At 47.2% G+C, this 15688-nt stretch overlaps 7 protein-coding genes across 7 annotated transcripts; 3 read left to right on the top strand and 4 right to left on the bottom strand.

The window, feature by feature from the left end:
• Positions 1 to 471: 471 nt before the first annotated feature.
• BDBG_17359 (uncharacterized protein) lies at positions 472 to 3537 on the bottom strand. The gene has a single exon (XM_031725098.1). The coding sequence runs from the start codon at positions 2432 to 2434 to the stop codon at positions 2240 to 2242; it is 195 nt and encodes a 64-aa protein (XP_031579348.1). The 5' UTR covers positions 2435 to 3537; the 3' UTR covers positions 472 to 2239.
• Positions 3538 to 3962: 425 nt separating this feature from the next.
• BDBG_06307 (uncharacterized protein) lies at positions 3963 to 4482 on the top strand (the record flags this gene model as incomplete). The annotated part of the gene is made up of 3 exons (XM_002623413.1): positions 3963 to 4079; positions 4135 to 4176; positions 4249 to 4482. 3 exons carry the CDS (start codon positions 3963 to 3965, stop codon positions 4480 to 4482), a joined length of 393 nt encoding a protein of 130 aa, XP_002623459.1.
• A 473-nt stretch (positions 4483 to 4955) lies between these two features.
• On the top strand, positions 4956 to 5366 carry BDBG_06306 (uncharacterized protein; the record flags this gene model as incomplete). Its single annotated transcript, XM_031722553.1, has 1 exon — positions 4956 to 5366. The coding sequence occupies one exon, from the start codon at positions 4956 to 4958 to the stop codon at positions 5364 to 5366; it is 411 nt and encodes a 136-aa protein (XP_031579347.1).
• A 597-nt stretch (positions 5367 to 5963) lies between these two features.
• BDBG_06305 (uncharacterized protein) lies at positions 5964 to 6170 on the bottom strand (the record flags this gene model as incomplete). The annotated part of the gene is made up of 1 exon (XM_002623411.2): positions 5964 to 6170. One exon carries the CDS (start codon positions 6168 to 6170, stop codon positions 5964 to 5966), a length of 207 nt encoding a protein of 68 aa, XP_002623457.2.
• A 25-nt stretch (positions 6171 to 6195) lies between these two features.
• On the bottom strand, positions 6196 to 10738 carry BDBG_06304 (eukaryotic translation initiation factor 3 subunit E). Its single transcript, XM_002623410.2, has 3 exons — positions 7737 to 10738; positions 7483 to 7677; positions 6196 to 7408 (listed from the first exon to the last, which is right to left on the bottom strand). Exons 1-3 carry the CDS (start codon positions 8888 to 8890, stop codon positions 7390 to 7392), a joined length of 1368 nt encoding a protein of 455 aa, XP_002623456.1. The 5' UTR covers positions 8891 to 10738; the 3' UTR covers positions 6196 to 7389.
• On the top strand, positions 9119 to 10833 carry BDBG_06303 (mitochondrial large ribosomal subunit L49). Its single transcript, XM_002623409.2, has 3 exons — positions 9119 to 9516; positions 9637 to 10001; positions 10176 to 10833. The coding sequence occupies exons 1-3, from the start codon at positions 9357 to 9359 to the stop codon at positions 10224 to 10226; spliced, it is 576 nt and encodes a 191-aa protein (XP_002623455.1). The 5' UTR covers positions 9119 to 9356; the 3' UTR covers positions 10227 to 10833.
• Positions 10834 to 11262: 429 nt separating this feature from the next.
• BDBG_06302 (arid/bright domain-containing protein) lies at positions 11263 to 15623 on the bottom strand. Its single transcript, XM_031722552.1, has 2 exons — positions 15089 to 15623; positions 11263 to 14582 (listed from the first exon to the last, which is right to left on the bottom strand). Exon 2 carries the CDS (start codon positions 14552 to 14554, stop codon positions 11405 to 11407), a length of 3150 nt encoding a protein of 1049 aa, XP_031579346.1. The 5' UTR covers positions 14555 to 14582; positions 15089 to 15623; the 3' UTR covers positions 11263 to 11404.
• Between the last annotated feature and the right edge of the window lie 65 nt (positions 15624 to 15688).

Below are 15688 nucleotides of genomic sequence, written 5' to 3'. Positions count from 1 at the left end.
AATCATCCCTTACCGAAGAAGAGTGCATGGCGCGGAAGAAAGGAAGAGAGGGGCTCCCAAGGAGAAAGGTATGTAGTAGCTATGCATGTATCCAAGTTTGGAATTGAAATGCCATGTGGGTGGCATTTTACAAGCACGCATAAAGAGGTCATTCACTGATTGAGTATCTTGAATTCTTCTATTTCGGGTCTACACCCACTTTCTAATTTCTTATAAATTTCCCCCGCTTTCACGAAATGTGCGCCCGAATCTCCCAATAGGAACTGTGTGGCATTGAAGGGAACTAGGAAACAAATCCCTTTGCATCCGGTGACTACTTTACCAATGTCTTTTATTTTCAAAAACGAAAGAAAATGCCCTCATCTGTGTGTGTGCGTATGTGTGTGCTAGCAACCTTGGCAGCATAGACTCGATGCAAGATGGTTAGGTTTCTTTCCCGAGCCATGAGCTAAATGGCCACATTTCCTCTCTCCTTCGCGCTCCTAACCTATCTCTCAAGTAATCCTTTACTCAGCCTGGGGGGGTATGAGGGGAAACCAGCAGATAACTAATCAACCACTGGAGCAATATCCCATTCTCAAGATCTCTAGGGATACTATTATCGTGATTTCGCTTAAAAATGGTCTCTTGTGAATGTCCCCTGGTTTTGCTCAGCATTCAAGATATCTCGCGCCCGCTTTTGTCTCAATTAGTTTGCAGCACATATCAAGCTTGCATTTATAAAGGCAGTTCTGCCTCAAAACAGGATCTCCAAGAGACTGTGATAGTCTCAAATTATATAAGCAATATGACAATTTGAATCCTTTCCCCATTCAGATGCATATAGTCGGTGCTTTTGTGGGTTGGCTGCTAGAAATATGAGGTAACCACTGCTATCCACATTCTGGACTCCACGCACAGTTGCGAAAGATAATCAGCGAAAATCTAGGCTGCGTCTATCAATTGGTCTCGTCTCGTCTTCCATTTATTTCTTAAAAATCAATCCAATTGATCAACCGTAAATCTTCTTCCATAAATTTTGCGAACTGTGACTGGTAGCTTGTATGTCGCTGGAATCTAGATGCAGGCCCCCTTCTACTTCTCGAATGGGGATTGGCCACCTATGGCAATCCGTGCATTGCTTAAACATCGGCATTGTTTTCGCTCTTTTCCTTTCAATTCGTGTCGCCTCACTTCAAATAGCTCAGGTACCAACGGTCAGCGGTGAGGAAAAACCAGCGACCCCGAATTCGTTAAATAGTGCGGAATACTGAGGAGCTGACTATTACAATTTAGACTACAAGGCGCGCCGCTTTTATTAGTTTATTAAAAATCGATCTTGCGTTGTCCTGAGGATTGCAAAGTTGACCACCAGGATATTCACTTTGCGCCGTAATGCCGGTGCTTCCTCACAATAATGGATTATTATTTGTTCTAATAGGCCCCTCTGCTGCTTAGCATATTTTGTTTATACCTGGTGATTTGCATACTGCGATCCTCAGGGGCAGGTACTAAGGCATGTTGTACGAACCAATTATAAATGCTTTCAACATATCAGGAGAGGCAGATGCAACGAGCTCCGATTCAGCAATAATGATAGCTATGTTTTTAGTTCCTTCCATCGGATATTAATGATAAGCACTGTCACGTTTCTAAGGCTGCTGTAGCGAGCCCTTTATCAAAAATTTTGAAATCATGTTAACAGAGCTTTCTCGATACAGCGCCGTGGAACAGGGTCGCGCTGATGTCGAACACGATTTTGAAGATCACCCTTGGAGAACAATTCAGCCCCACGTCGTAGCTCTATAGTCGATATTGCAAATTGGGGACTTTGTGGGCCATCCATTGGAAGTATCAACGATACTATAAACCGTGACTGGTAGCCCTTTCCATTTTACGAGGAATCTCGGGTTATAACTTTTGGGGCGCAGGTTGAGTCGAATTGGTGATATTCCAAAAAGCATATAGCACCGCAAAAATGGCCGAACAAACCCGCCCGAATATATCTCAAGTTGCCCAGTTCCAATATCTTAGGTGTCGGGTCAACCCGCCCTGTAGGCGCGGGTCCCAGCATTTAAGTAGGACTTTGGCGGGAGCGGACCACAATTCAATTTTCATCCATTTGAGATGAAGATTTTTTTATGTTTGTTCCAAATTCCCGGTTTGAACCATATAATAGATGATGTAATCTCATTAATCGGAACTTGAAGAATGCCATTGATCCTTGCTTCCACGAAATAAACATTCGCATCTCAACGACCTAACCACGGTTGAAATAAGGCTTTTGATATCTGTTTCTAGGGTGAACAAGGCGTACCATCGATCTTCTACTCGAGAAGGGGGAGCGCCCCCTACAACAACAGCTTTTGCTATTTGATAGGGGTACGTCAACAATAGCCCTTCGCTTAGTGCTTTGATGCCCTTCAGCGTGGCCAGTTACCGTAACTTGACTCATGGCCACAATGACAAAGGATTCATCTTCAAAGAAAACAGAGGGGAAAACTGAGGTTGTCTTAAACGGACGTCATATGTAGTCTCATTGGATGTAATCATTGGATGTAATCATTGACCAGTAGGATAGCCACGAAAGGTTCAAGAGAGCGAGCATCGATCATCTCTGTATTGCAGAGGCACAAGGAGGGGAGAGGAAGATGTCTGACTTAGGGCATGCGTGCCACGTGATTGGCCAATGACGTCGCGGGCTGGAATGATCTTTTTTAGGGCGATAATCCCCGCCTGTCATCCTTTTTGTGCGATCCAAACAGAAACGAGAAACATTACCAGCAGGCTTGATGGCAAATATCGACCTTCAGTCACTATTTGAGTGCTAAATGCGATAACGCGCCGTGTCTGTCACATGGACCTTGCACAAAGAAGTACTGCCAGAGATCGTGGCAAAAAATGTACGTTTGAACAGGCCGTTAGGAGAGAGAAAGCCCTCCACGCCTATCAGAAGCGGAGAGAGGAGAACAAGATTGTGAACAATGCAAAGACAAGTCAAAAGCGGCGAGTTTCGTCGGTTATGTACGACATGACGCGAATGGAAGCAACCGGAGCCCAAGCTCGAGTTACATGCATTGTTTGAGTAGCAGGCATATGTTGTTTAGTCGAGCTCTACCCCAAAATACTATAGCCCGTGTGTTAACAGGGCATGGTCAAAGCTCCTCTGCATGCCATTCGCACGAGTAAGTCCAGGCTGCTGTGACCCCATCGACTGTCTGCCCAAGGTCAGGCAGCAACGGGGAGCAGCTCTCTCGAATGTTCTGTGACCTCGGCCGATCATTGGGAAACCTCTTGTTTATTAGCTGAGAAAGTGCGATATGCAGCCGTCTCCAATCAATCTGTGGAAAGTTCGGAAGTACCCCTAGTGGTCCTACAAGAATATCTGCAACAGTCAACTCTAGGATGAAAGGGTAATTTGAGACCGATGCAATAATGACCAAATCGCGGAAGAACACGATACTTTCGCTCCTGCACTCGGAGAAACGAAGAAACGAAGCGCATACAAGCTCTCGTGTTTCGTGTGGGCCAAGTGGGCACGATCTGGATGGACACAATCGAACTATTCAAAGTGAGGCGGCGTAAACGAGGCGATCTTGTTTGAATCCTCCAGCTAGAAACGGCCCTAGAACTCCAAAACAGGGAAAGCACCGCTAAGCAACTTCAAGCTAGTGCCATCAGCCCTGCTGAAAGCTTGGATGAGGTCATCCAGAGTGGTCGAGTGGTCGCGAGAGAATAAATACCAATATCCACAGACTTTCAGATTCTAGGTCAGTCCTTGTTGCTTCTCAGAAATAAATAGGCCGCTCATGCCGTCGATATGATGAATTTATTTTTCCCATTTGAATCAATCTCCACATAATAGCTTGCATACTAGCCTGTTAAACCTTCAAGCTTTATTGCTATCTATGCCTCCTGATTAAACTATATTGATCAGATCAACTCAAGGTTCATTGATACCTCCTATCTCTTCCTTCTACAAAATGTCTCAGTCTCAGCAATATTGGCTCCCCGGCTATGGGCTATCACGGCACGTCGTCCTAAGCCAGATCCAATTTTTCTTGGGACCTAGTTCATCCGCCAGACCATATAGCCTTCAGGTATGTACACCTCATTGCGTGTTGCAGTTGCTATCACATCTAACCAATATTACAGGGACGCGAAGGCTATCTTATAACTGGGACGCCCCTTACTCGAGTATGTTCTACCCGCAGGACACAGCAGGCGCTCCCCCCCCTTATCAAGGCTATTATCTAACGCTCTTCATAGCAACAAATCGAGGATCTAGCGACCATGTCATTGGAATATGAGAAAAGCGCCGCCATGAGAATGTCTCACAAAACTTTCAACGGGAAATCAGCACAGTATATCAATGAGTTGATAAACGTTGGGGAACGAGAACGACCTGCCGATCGAATAGACGACCGTGAACGAGAAAGCGAGAGAAACAGAGATAGATACGTTCCATCAGGCCACCGTAGCCGGCAGACGCAATCGTGGTGAAGTTAATATTTGAAGTCAATATTTACAAATCGTATCATCCGATCATGCACGTTCAAAAACCGCCAAAGGCGTTTGGACTTCAGGGAGCACTTCCCCGAAGTTCCAACCAACCTTCCAGCCCACAATGAGGTGATCGTACTCCCGACGCATTCCCCTTGGGGCCTGGGGTGTTTGGAGTCGAAGATGTCGCGGTTATTTTCTCAAGGATGGAATTAGGAGGGATATCATTGGTTTCTTCGGAGTTGGAGGAGTTACGGAGTATCGAATGAAATATTGGATAGCGAAAATATCTGTAATCGACTTGTTTGACTATTTTCTATCCAAATCGACTTTTCGTGCTAAAAGAATTCTGTGCATGAGCGTTTTCGAATCCTCCACCTTAATATCGACTACAAGATTACTTCGCATTGTTAATCCAATTCGCGGAAAGCGCCAGCAGGGGCTCCGGAATACATCGCCTTTCTTTGACAGAAATGGGGATGCAGTGGACAACAGAACATACAGCACTTGGATCATCCCCCAACCCCGTAGGTGGCTACGAAGAATCCCTGGACTTCTCAACCCACTGGACAATGGACCATTTCAGGATACTGGCTGATTATTTTGGGATGTTTAACTTGCGATGGTGGCGAGAGCCTCCCGTTAGCTTACGATCTCATACTGTACAGCAAACGAAACTAAAGCCGTACAAGACAGTTACCATCTTTAATGCAGCTTCAGAAGAAGTAGTCAACCAAATCCTCAAGATGTTCCCGTTCCGGTGTGATATGCTGATTCCTAGGGTCTCCTATATTCCTTGGACCTGGCCGTCGTTCAGCTCCATTTACCTTCCTCCCTCTACTATAATAGAAACAAATAACCCTGTTCGTTTTGGCTTTGAATAATCATCCAAAGTGTTTCAACAACCCCCCCAACTACCCAACATAGAACACGACTCGTTCCAGTTACTTTCCCACAGGATGAATGAGCGCCGTTGATTTATTGTCTGGGTTCAACTGTACCAGCACAACATCCACTGCGTCCCCTGGAGTATTCCATCCAGACTAAACACCTCCTGCCAAAGCCTTGTAACCACCTCCATTTTGTGCCAGTGAGGCTGATTCCCACCAATGCTCAACAAAACCGGATGTGCGCCCTTACATCGACCTCCACTGGGTAATGGTTTTTAAACCTGCCCACCAATCGCAATCCCTAGGACGAATCACATTTCTCGTGAACGATTACACCCATCTAGAAAATGGACAAGGACATCAACTCCTTGCGATACTACAACCAAACCTTAAAATACCTTCTGTCCACTACATGCTGCGAAGTTCTATCCCTCTCCTGGACCGGGCCACAACTACCCCAGGTCTGCTACGAAATCTTGGACGTTGAGCCGATAATCTGGGAGAAGTGGACACCCAGTTTGTTATTGTCATATCCTCCAAGGTTTACCAGGCAGCAAAAATTCCTGCTATAGTTTATCCTCTCAAGCGGAATCATTCATCCAACCGTGACACCCCGACGCCCTTTTTATCAAGATAATCCATGCCCCACGCCGTCTCTATCAACACGGATGCGAACTGTAGATTGGCCATGATGCCTTCTGACATGGCTGAATCCAGTGAAATGCCGCTAGCCCCCGAACCCAGTACCTTTTGGCTCGCGTTTTTGGAATCAAAGGGCCCCTCCTTTCGGCGGGACATAGCTCTATAGGAAAACAACTGCGGTGGAATATTGCTAAGCCCGGCGTGGGTTATATCCGGAAATGTTCTATTAATGCCCTTGCGAGAAGCCAGCGGACAATAGCTGAACCGAAACCCTCTATTTATCTTCCTCGACATTGGCGAATAAAAAAGACATGCCAGCATTTCCTTATCAAAAAATCCGTATAGAAATGAGGCAGCTGATACTTATACAACGTCACGTCACTCTGTCTGGCCCCAAATCCCCTGTATTATCTACTAAAGGTTCCACAGTCCCGCTTCTGCGTTTTAAGGGAACTCCAGCTGTTTGGAAAATGGGGAGATTCCTCCGGGATCGCCCCGAGCTGTACTGTACATTCTACAGACTCCTTTCCAGTGTCTTAATCTCCCCCTCCGTTTCGTTCATATCTCTCGGGGACAGGGAGCGTTGACTTTCCAATTACGTAAAACACCCAAAGAGCTTCATCGCGAAGCCCCTCCCCCGTCTAGGAAGAGACCAAAATCGCCGGTTGGCCACTCAGGCTTCTCAAAACCCGGGAAACCCTTCCCGGGTCAGGTACGACTGCTGCCGCTATAATGCATATGCCCATATTTAACGACCCTAATCGCATGCGGAATCACCTTCAGAAGCCAAGTCAATGCCAGCTTGGTTCACATTTCTTGGGAGCACATAGGTAGGTTGTCCTCATTGTACATGTACATACAAATGATCATAAACATGCTCTACGTTTTTCTTCGAAGAATGACGAATAGCCATAGCCCAAAGCAAGCTCGGTAGGTTCAATCAACAACTAATCCTTCCTACCACCCATGCCCCTCTGATATCTACAACTACTAGGAAAACCATATATTATATGGGAGAAGGAACAAAGGAACAGGAAGAAACAGGTAGTATGTAAAATTTCCGAGTCAAATAACGACAAATATTTTTTAAGGGAAAACGAAACGCCAGCCAGATGCCAAACAGCCATTCCTCATGGGGGTAGATCGAAAAAAGAGGTCTCGCGGAATAAAACAAAATCAGGAAAGTTTGTCGCGTGCAAGAGAGTTTTTTTTCTAGCGCAAAAGAGAAGAATAGAAGCGGGGGGATTAAAATAAAGAAGGATAAGAGTAGGTCGTGTGGTATATCATTAAATCCCATTTCCTATCCGTTTCTCATTCTTTAAATTCAACTCCTAATTTCTATATTTTACTCTTTTCTTTGTTCTCGTTTTTATACTTATTTGGCGACAGCGGCACTGTTTCGACGGTTAGATTAGTAAGTTTATACTGATACAGAATGAAGAGGAAGGGGGCTAAAACAAAACCCTACCTCAATACTTGTGTTCTGAAAAATCCGCCCTTGGTCCTCTCAATGACTTGTTGATACACTGATTGTGGTGGGTGGTTCATAAGAACGGTCCCTTCTTTGTAGTCGATCTTCGCATCGACACGCGTGTCACGAATTAGGTTGACAATCCATTTCTCACCTTCGTCTTGGTTCAGGCCAAGTCTAGTAGATAGGTCCCTACACATTCGCTGTTAGTTTGACGTGCAATATTTCTGAGGTAAAAGGAAACAACATACTTGATATCAATCCGTTGGTGGATTTTGCAGTAGCTCTCCGAAATCAAATGTCTTGCCGCATCCACAAATGAATCTGCGGCGGCAACAAGGAAGAAATCATTCCTCAAAACCTCCTCAGCCTCTCCCAGCTTCTTCTGAGCCTCCTCAAAATCAAAATCGATATACAACGCCTTAATGAAGTCCGTGATAGGGTCTTGGTATTCATATTGTTCCTGTCGTACAACGCGAATGAGGTCCTTCAACTGCTTTTGATACAGTGAGGTATTCTTGTGTGCACGACCGCGGTTGGTGATAACTGCAGAAGCAAGATATCGAAGAACCCACGGGCAAGCGGTCTGGATGGTGTTGATGTAGGCGGGGGAGAAGAAGAGGTCGGTAAGAGTGTCACGGGCAGGGTCATGGTTAAAGAAGGGGAAGAGGGACCAGTGGATCAACCAGGTGCGGTGCTGGAGCTGAGCGAGCGGGTTGTTAAACAGGCGGGTGTCGATAGATTCCTTTACTTTTTGAACCTCCTCCATCGCAGCCTCCCAGTTGGTGGTCAGGATTTCCGAGGCAAGCTTTCCCCACGTAGCAGAGGCAACTTTGTCGTTATCAGTGGACAGGACACGGAACTGGTAGAGTAGTTCAGCAGCGTTTGCATAGCTGCCGCAGCTGTATTGGAATCGGCCATAGTCGTAAAGGATATTAACCATATCCAGCGTCACACCATGTTGTTCTTCAAGGAACTTCAAGTTCGCGGCCTTGTCGTTTCGCAGGTTGCTGACCACGTTGTCATCCTGCAAAAGCTCTGTGATCTTATTGCTGTCCTCGACATACTGCTGGAGTTTCTGCACGACTTCTTCCCGCTTTTTGACGAATTCCTCAGGCATGGAATCGGAGTTGTTGATTTCCTGCCAAAGGTTTGCGACATAGTCTGTCATGTTTGTATGCTTCAGAAGTTCATATTTCGCTTTGGTAATCTCGTCAACTTGTTCATCTTCTTCTTCCTGGCCAGACGCAAACTCGAGCAAGGGGAAAACGAGATGGCGGTCAAGGTAGGGCATGAGTTTTGGCAGAAGGTCATATTCTTTGGCGATCTCTTCGGGGGACTTTGCGGAGCGCGAAGCCGCACCCTTTAGCAGGGTGTCAGCAGACGGAGGTACGTTGTCTGCCATGGCGAAAAGGACAGCGCACAGAAAGTAGCGGCAGGCGTGGTGAGATGGGATACAAGTCTCTAGCTGATACGATTGCGGGCTGATACGATTGCGGGCTGCTAGCGAACTTGTTCGAAATGGAACTTTGAAGTTGGCGATGTCGAAAATGTTAGTGGGAGCCGCACGAAGTCTACGCTAGACCAGGAACATGCTAGCGAGTTTTGAAGGCCCAGCCAAGCTTCGATTGGCAAAAAATCTGATATCAAAGACCGGATTCACGACCACAAATAAACCGGCTGCACAGAACGTCCAGCGTCGTGGGGAAGAATAGGAAAAGGATTCCTACCAACTACTGAAGGGCCAGCAAGCTGTACTGACATCTGTGTTCCTCAAGTCTAATCCTCCTTGCCTAATCTCTAATTCGTAAATTCCCGCCTTTGAACTCAACAGCCCTTTCTTTGTCTATTCATTCTGATGAGCTTTCAATATGGCCGCCCTCCTCCCTTCATCATCCATCTCACCGGTGCTTCGCCAAAAATCCTCAATGCTCTCGTTATGTCTTAGATCAAACTCGTCATGCCTCTCTAACAAGCGGTCACTTTCGTCGCTATCACAATCCCTGTCGCGGACGCGAACATTCAGATCTCGTAAATATTGCCCTTTCCTTCTACACCAGCAGTGCCATCCATAGCACCCACGATGGATTGACAAACCACTCGGACGACGAGTGCATTATATTTAAAGAATAAATATCTAACTGCACCTAGAACCACCAAAGCGGTCGTTTTCATCCCTCGCCACACAAACCCGTCATATCACAACCCGAATCCCTCGACCGTTCTCGCAATCCAAGTCCACAAAAGCCACCAAATCCGCCACCTCCACCCAGCCTGCTCCGGTACATCCTCCTCTCCCGCTCACGAACCTCCCCTACTTCATCCGCCGTACCCCTTCAAACCAATTACCCGTCTACCTCGTGACCAAAGCTGGAGGCACCAAGCAGGAGACCAAGATCCAGAAAACCGAGGGAGATGTTGATGCGCTATGTTCAGATCTGGCGAAAACTCTAGGGATAGAACCGAATTCTAAGGACATTTATATCAATCGATTAAACGGGCATGTCGTTGTTAAGGTGTGTATTTGTGTTTATTCTCCCTTTTACTACTTCCCCAGGATCTTCGGTTTGCGGATTAAACAGAAACCCTACCCAGTTATAAAAATAAACAAAAAGAAGAACAACATTTTACCTAACCTCCACGAAATTCAAATGCAATTGTTTTTGCTGACAATCACGGAAATAATTTAGGGCTGGCGGAAACCGGAAATACAACAATTCCTATTGGACCGAAAATTCTAGTGGGGAAAAAGAGGGAAAAACAAAAATGAGAGACCAAACAAGCCCGGATTCCTTTGTCCAGTCGACACAGTTCTCACTTCCTCATTCGCATGTCCTGTTCTATTTAATATTGCATTCCATCTTAACCCATCCCTTCCGCAGCGCAGGTGTTTAAGCGCAATAAATCCTCAACCCGAAAAAAAGGGGAGAAGGGGCGGAAAAAAACATATTCCCACCAATTGTTTAAAAACGTTTTCCTTTTTTTTCCTCTCTCAGTTTCGGTTCCCGGTTAAAACATTGGTTTTTCCTTCACTTTTTTCTTAGTCCTCTAGTCCTCTGCTGTGGCCGTCTTTCTTTGCATATTATTTATTATTCATGGATGAACACCACAAAGCCACAGCCACAGCCACAGCCACACCCACCCTCTTCTCTCTCATCGTGTACAGTATTGCTACAATTTACGAAATGGATCAGAGAAGTCTATAGGTATTAGGTATGTATATAACCTTACCTAATAATATTATGATAGATTTGAAAAAAAAAAAAAAAAAAAAAAAAAAAAAAAAAAAGGATTAATGCAAAGCTGATGGAGGAGTTCTTGGAGTAGTTGGTTGTTATTATGAGAAGCTAGCTGCTATGTGGCCTTTTTTGTTGGGGGTCCCGTGTTGTTGGGGGTCCCGGGGGTTGATCGGCCCTTCTACCAGCAGCGCTGGTGGTGACTGAGCTCTTTTGCCCCAGTAGCCTACATTTTTATAGGAGCTTGCGATCGCCGATCACGTGGATCGGCGGAGTGTGTGGGCGGAAGCGGTCGGCCCGCAAGGGAGGCAATCCGACAAAAGCAAAGAAGAAAAATCCCTTTCGAACAACTCAACTCATTTCATTTACCATTCCATCTCACAAAACTATCAAATAGCTAAAATAAAAATAAATAAAAATAAAAATAAAATAAAATAAAATAAAACTACGCCCCACACCAACCCAGCCCAAACCGGCTAAAAAGAATACAAGAAGACAATAAAATATAACAAGAAAAAGGAACTAAAAAAAAGCATTTCCTAGAAATGAACAAATAAAACAACTTAACCCCCCCCCCCCCCGGCCCCCCATTTATGTTAAAACAAAAAATTGAGATTTAGCCTGCCTGCCTTTACGCACACAAGATACAAACACATTATAAAACAAAGGAAAAGAAGAATATTTCAATCCCCCAACCCTGCATATTCACAAAGCTGCCTCACAACATTCGGGTCAATATTCGGCGTCAAAAGCGCGCCTAGCAAATTCTCCTTCTTCGGCAGCACCCCCAGCGGAACTTCTCCCCCTTTACTCCCATGCGCATGTCCATGTCCATGTCCACTTCCTCCCCCAGTATTATCATTGTTATTGCTACTGCCGCTGCCGCTGCCACTGCCACTGCCACTACCGGCAGAATCTGCCATCCTTGACTTCCGCGCAAGGCGCACAAGCACCGCCAGCGCCCGCGACGTGATGGATCCATAGCCATGGAATTCCGCCTCAGCGGCCCGTGCGGCCTGGTGGCTGCCGTGCCGGTGCTGCGCTGACACTGCTGCTGACGACGCGGCCGCTGATGTGCGATCTGTGCTCAGGAGGCAGGCGAGGCGAAGAAGACTGATAGCGAACCCGTCTAAGGATACTAGCCAGGAGCGCGCGAGGTTGTTGTCTGCGAAGCCGGATAGGAGCTCGGCGGCAAGCATGCCCTGCATCAGTAGTGGTTTGCGGGCGTCAACTAGGGCGACAATGTTTCCCCGCATGTGTTCTGGGATTGCGGCGATGGAGAGGCCAAAGGTTCGGGTTAGGAGTTCGTAAGGAGGTGTTGAGGTGAAGTCTTGGGCAAAGATGGCTTTGTAGTAGGTGCGATTGGGGTCGTCTCGTGCAAGTAGCTTGGCCAAGCTGTCAACGGCAGCAGGCATGTATCTGTGTATGCTTGGGTTGTACGGTGTGAACATGATAGTGTTAGGTCCGAAGGAGGTTGGAACAGGAGTCGGGGCAAAAGATAAGAGGAAATGCAATAAACAGAGTGCTTCATCCTTTCCAGGAAGTTGAATAGAATGAGACAGATTGCTGAGATAAATGACGGCGTCTTTCATGAAATCGAGGGTATTTTGATGAGTTCGTAACAGCATGTTTCTTGTGCCTAAATACCGTATTATAGTCGACATAAATCTGACAACAAATGGCATACCCAGTGAAGCCAGGTTCGATTCAGCAAAGGAAAAGTTTCGTATAATAGTGGTGATACATATTAACCGATCCACGGCGCGATCGAGCTCGTAATCTAGACTGCCAAACTCTGGTACATCGAGTAGGGCTTCCATCTCTTGCCGGCAGCCTCGAAGAACCTCTTCATACGACGGTAGCAGCATAACATCAGAAACTTCAGCTGCATTCTCCGCAAGAAGTTCAGCTTGTTCCTCCGCACATTCGATCAATGCTTCAACCAGATCCTCGCAATTATCGAGTGAAACCTGTATCGTTCGTTCATTGGATATCTCCGTTAAGGTGTCCAACGCCATTCGCATCTCCGCGTGAATGCCCGACTTAATGCTCATAGTCAGAGCATGAATGTCGATTACCCCAAGTTCCAAGAAGCTAGGTACGTTAGGTTTCAACCGTATAATTTCTTCGCCCAGTTGGAACATTTCATCCACAATAATAGGCCCATGGTATTGGCTTTCAGGAAATACAGCAGGTTTGAACGGGTCTTGTATCGGTTGTCGCCAGGAGGTACTCGCCGACTCCTCGCCAACACCGACGCCCGGTTGTGTTTTTGTTGCGACGGGAATCGGCTTTTTCTCCGCTTGAATAGGGGATGCCGAAAACTGGGCAACCCGTCCGTTAGGTGACATTGACTCTGGTGCTCGAGACAGACTCGGCCGTTGTTGGTGATTAATATGCTTCTGCTGGGGCTTAGATTGTGAGGGTGTCGCGAAACCATTAACTGGTATTGGAGGTGCGTGGTTTTGTATTTGCTGGTTCGGGGCGGAACTGGGGGAGAATTGTTGGGACACGGACATGTCGAAAGAATGGTTACCCATAGGCTTCACTGGCGAAGTTTGAGGATTAATGCCGACAGGCCCCTCGACTGGATCTCGCTGTGGACTACCATGCATTTGATCTGTGAATTGCTTCTGTTGAGAACTTAACCACGCCTGCTCATATTGAGCCAGAATCCTCATGTAATGTTCCCGGATTTCCTGCACTGCTGTTGGATACTGCATGGCGGGGAACTGTAATTGTTGAGCAACAATAGGCCACGAGTTCGTCGCAGTAATCTTTTTAGAGCCACCCATCTTCATGACCGTCGCATAAAGCTGCATCAGATTGAGCGGCCGTCCACTGACAACAGGGGATAGGTTGACTTGAGGGTGGCCGCGCGATATCCAAAACCGTTGGAGTACATGTAAAAACCCTTCTGGATTCGTCGGTTTTGCCATATTTTGCTGAATTTGTCGCATGGTCGCCATGTGGGGATGTTGCATAGGGTTCTGTCCCGGTCCCCCAGGGCCAATTGGGCGTCCTACTGAAGGAGAGGCGGCCGCCTGCATCTGGCGCGCTTGGTTCTGGAGCTGCATTTGGTAAAGGCGTTGTTGTGAAGACATTTGTTGTTGAGGAAATCCTTGCGGGAGATGGGCAGCATTGTTTTGGTTGAATTGTGCCTGCATTGCCGGATGAATGCCAGCAGACGTCATTGCCGGTGATGGCGAGAAGTGTGACCCTACAGCCTGGCCGTAAGGCTGACCCTGCGGGAACGTGCTACTCTGTGGAGTATTGACGCGGCTGCCATGATCTGAGTGGGAAGGAGAGATTTGCGGACCGACATGCATTCCGGCGGGCGAAAACGGGCTAGGAGACGCAGTTTGCACCCGTGGCACGGCTTGCTGATCGAAGTCCGCAGGGATGGGGGAGGGGCTGGCATTGGCAGAGCCTCCTTGTTGAAGATGTTGATAAGGTGTTGGCGCATGTTGGGGTTGAGGAAATTGCGATGCGCCGCCATTGATCTGTGGACCCTGGTAACCGGGATATGGCACTTGAGGAGTATGCGAACGAGAATTTGGCAAGCCACCTGGTGCAGGCCTAGGAGACATGGACATCCCATCATCGGGGCGCGGTCTTTTCGAAGGGATCACCGAGTTTGGGTTGTGGAAGCCGGGTGACATAGCCTGGGGGCCGCCATTATTGAACATACGTTGGAACTGGGCAGGATCGGCAGAGGTAGGGGATTGATGAAGGAAAGCCATCGTCGGGTCGATGGTAGGATTATTGGTGAAGGCGCCATTATCGTGGGTAGGGATGTTCGCAGTCGCGACGTCGGAGAGCCAGGCATTCATGGCGTGTAAATTCTAGCAACCCATCCGTCTTAAACAACCACGAAATGTCAGTAGAGCTCAGCAGCAATTCGGGCGCATACAATAATCGCAAGGCAACGAAACAGAAGGCTGCATTCTGGGTAGAAAGCGGCCTGGATTGGGTAGCCAGGGCTAGCGATGACATGAAAAGGAAAATAATAACAATAATATATATATATATATAAAAGGCCATGGCAACTAGACGCGTTCAGGAGATGGCATCGGGAGAGAAAGAGGGAAAAAAAGAGGGGACATTATATCCTATACAGGACAGGTAACGGCCACGACATGAAAGGATCAAGGGCATTTGTGAATGAAATGAGCCGCGAAACCACGAGACAGCGCGGCTACAGCGAAGAAATGTCGGAGAATATTATGTGTTGGCGTGTCCTGGGGCGGATATTGGGATGATGGGATGTGGGATGTGGATCATCAAGCAAGGGCAAAGCATAAAATAATAATAATCATCAAAAGTAACTAAAAAATATAATCACATATCAAAAGCACAAGACGTACCTGACACGATATCGGTTCTACCGGGCTGCGGCAAAGCAACGGAGAGAGAAAGAGGGTTGCGGTCAGCGTGTGCGAGTGGAGAACGTCGGGCGGCGTCTTTTTTGCCCTTAATAATTATTTCCTGCAGCGTATATAATTTATCCCAAGGATTGGCCTAGCACGTTCTTTCTGTCGGTGCAGGGCAACAGAGCTCTTTTTCTTTTTTCTCAGGCTCGCGGGTTCAGATCGGGTTCAGTGTCAGGCAGGCCGTCGCGGGTTCAACAGCCTCAGCCAACTGTTTTTTGTTCGCTGGGACAAAAGGGAGACGAAGGGACGTCGGGTTGCCTAAAATAGAAGGCGGTGAACGGCACAAGCGGCGATCACGTGGGGAGTCGGCAGAACCCAATTCGGACGTGCTGATTAATCAGGGTGATGACATGTGACCTGGCTGGGGGATCCATTTAAGCAGGTCGTAAGGAGTGAGCAAATTAGAGCAACGGGAAGGAAAAGGAGGAATGAGGGCAAGCATGGGTGTGGAGGGGGGTTTTTTTTTTTTGGGGGTGGGGGGGAAGAAAGGAGGGCAAGGGGCAGCACAGCACGGCGAGCGAACATGACAAACAG

The sequence above is a fragment of the Blastomyces gilchristii genome (genome assembly GCF_000003855.2).
Source record: "Blastomyces gilchristii SLH14081 genomic scaffold supercont1.13, whole genome shotgun sequence".
NCBI lineage: Eukaryota > Fungi > Ascomycota > Eurotiomycetes > Onygenales > Ajellomycetaceae > Blastomyces > Blastomyces gilchristii.
Note: the sequence above shows the minus strand (reverse complement) of the source record. Positions and strands in the feature narration are given on the sequence as shown.

Excerpts from the sequence above, each read along its gene's own strand:
- BDBG_17359 (XM_031725098.1), bottom strand. The coding sequence starts at position 2,434 with ATGAGTCAAGTTACGGTAACTGGCCACGCTGAAGGGCATCAAAGCACT.
- BDBG_06304 (XM_002623410.2), bottom strand. The coding sequence starts at position 8,890 with ATGGCAGACAACGTACCTCCGTCTGCTGACACCCTGCTAAAGGGTGCG. Across the intron at positions 7,678-7,736 it reads CACCAACGGATTGATATCAA|GGACCTATCTACTAGACTTG; the intron begins GTATGTTGTTTC and ends GCGAATGTGTAG.
- BDBG_06303 (XM_002623409.2), top strand. The coding sequence starts at position 9,357 with ATGGCCGCCCTCCTCCCTTCATCATCCATCTCACCGGTGCTTCGCCAA. Across the intron at positions 9,517-9,636 it reads GACGCGAACATTCAGATCTC|AACCACCAAAGCGGTCGTTT; the intron begins GTAAATATTGCC and ends AACTGCACCTAG. Across the intron at positions 10,002-10,175 it reads ACGGGCATGTCGTTGTTAAG|GGCTGGCGGAAACCGGAAAT; the intron begins GTGTGTATTTGT and ends GAAATAATTTAG.
- BDBG_06302 (XM_031722552.1), bottom strand. The coding sequence starts at position 14,554 with ATGAATGCCTGGCTCTCCGACGTCGCGACTGCGAACATCCCTACCCAC.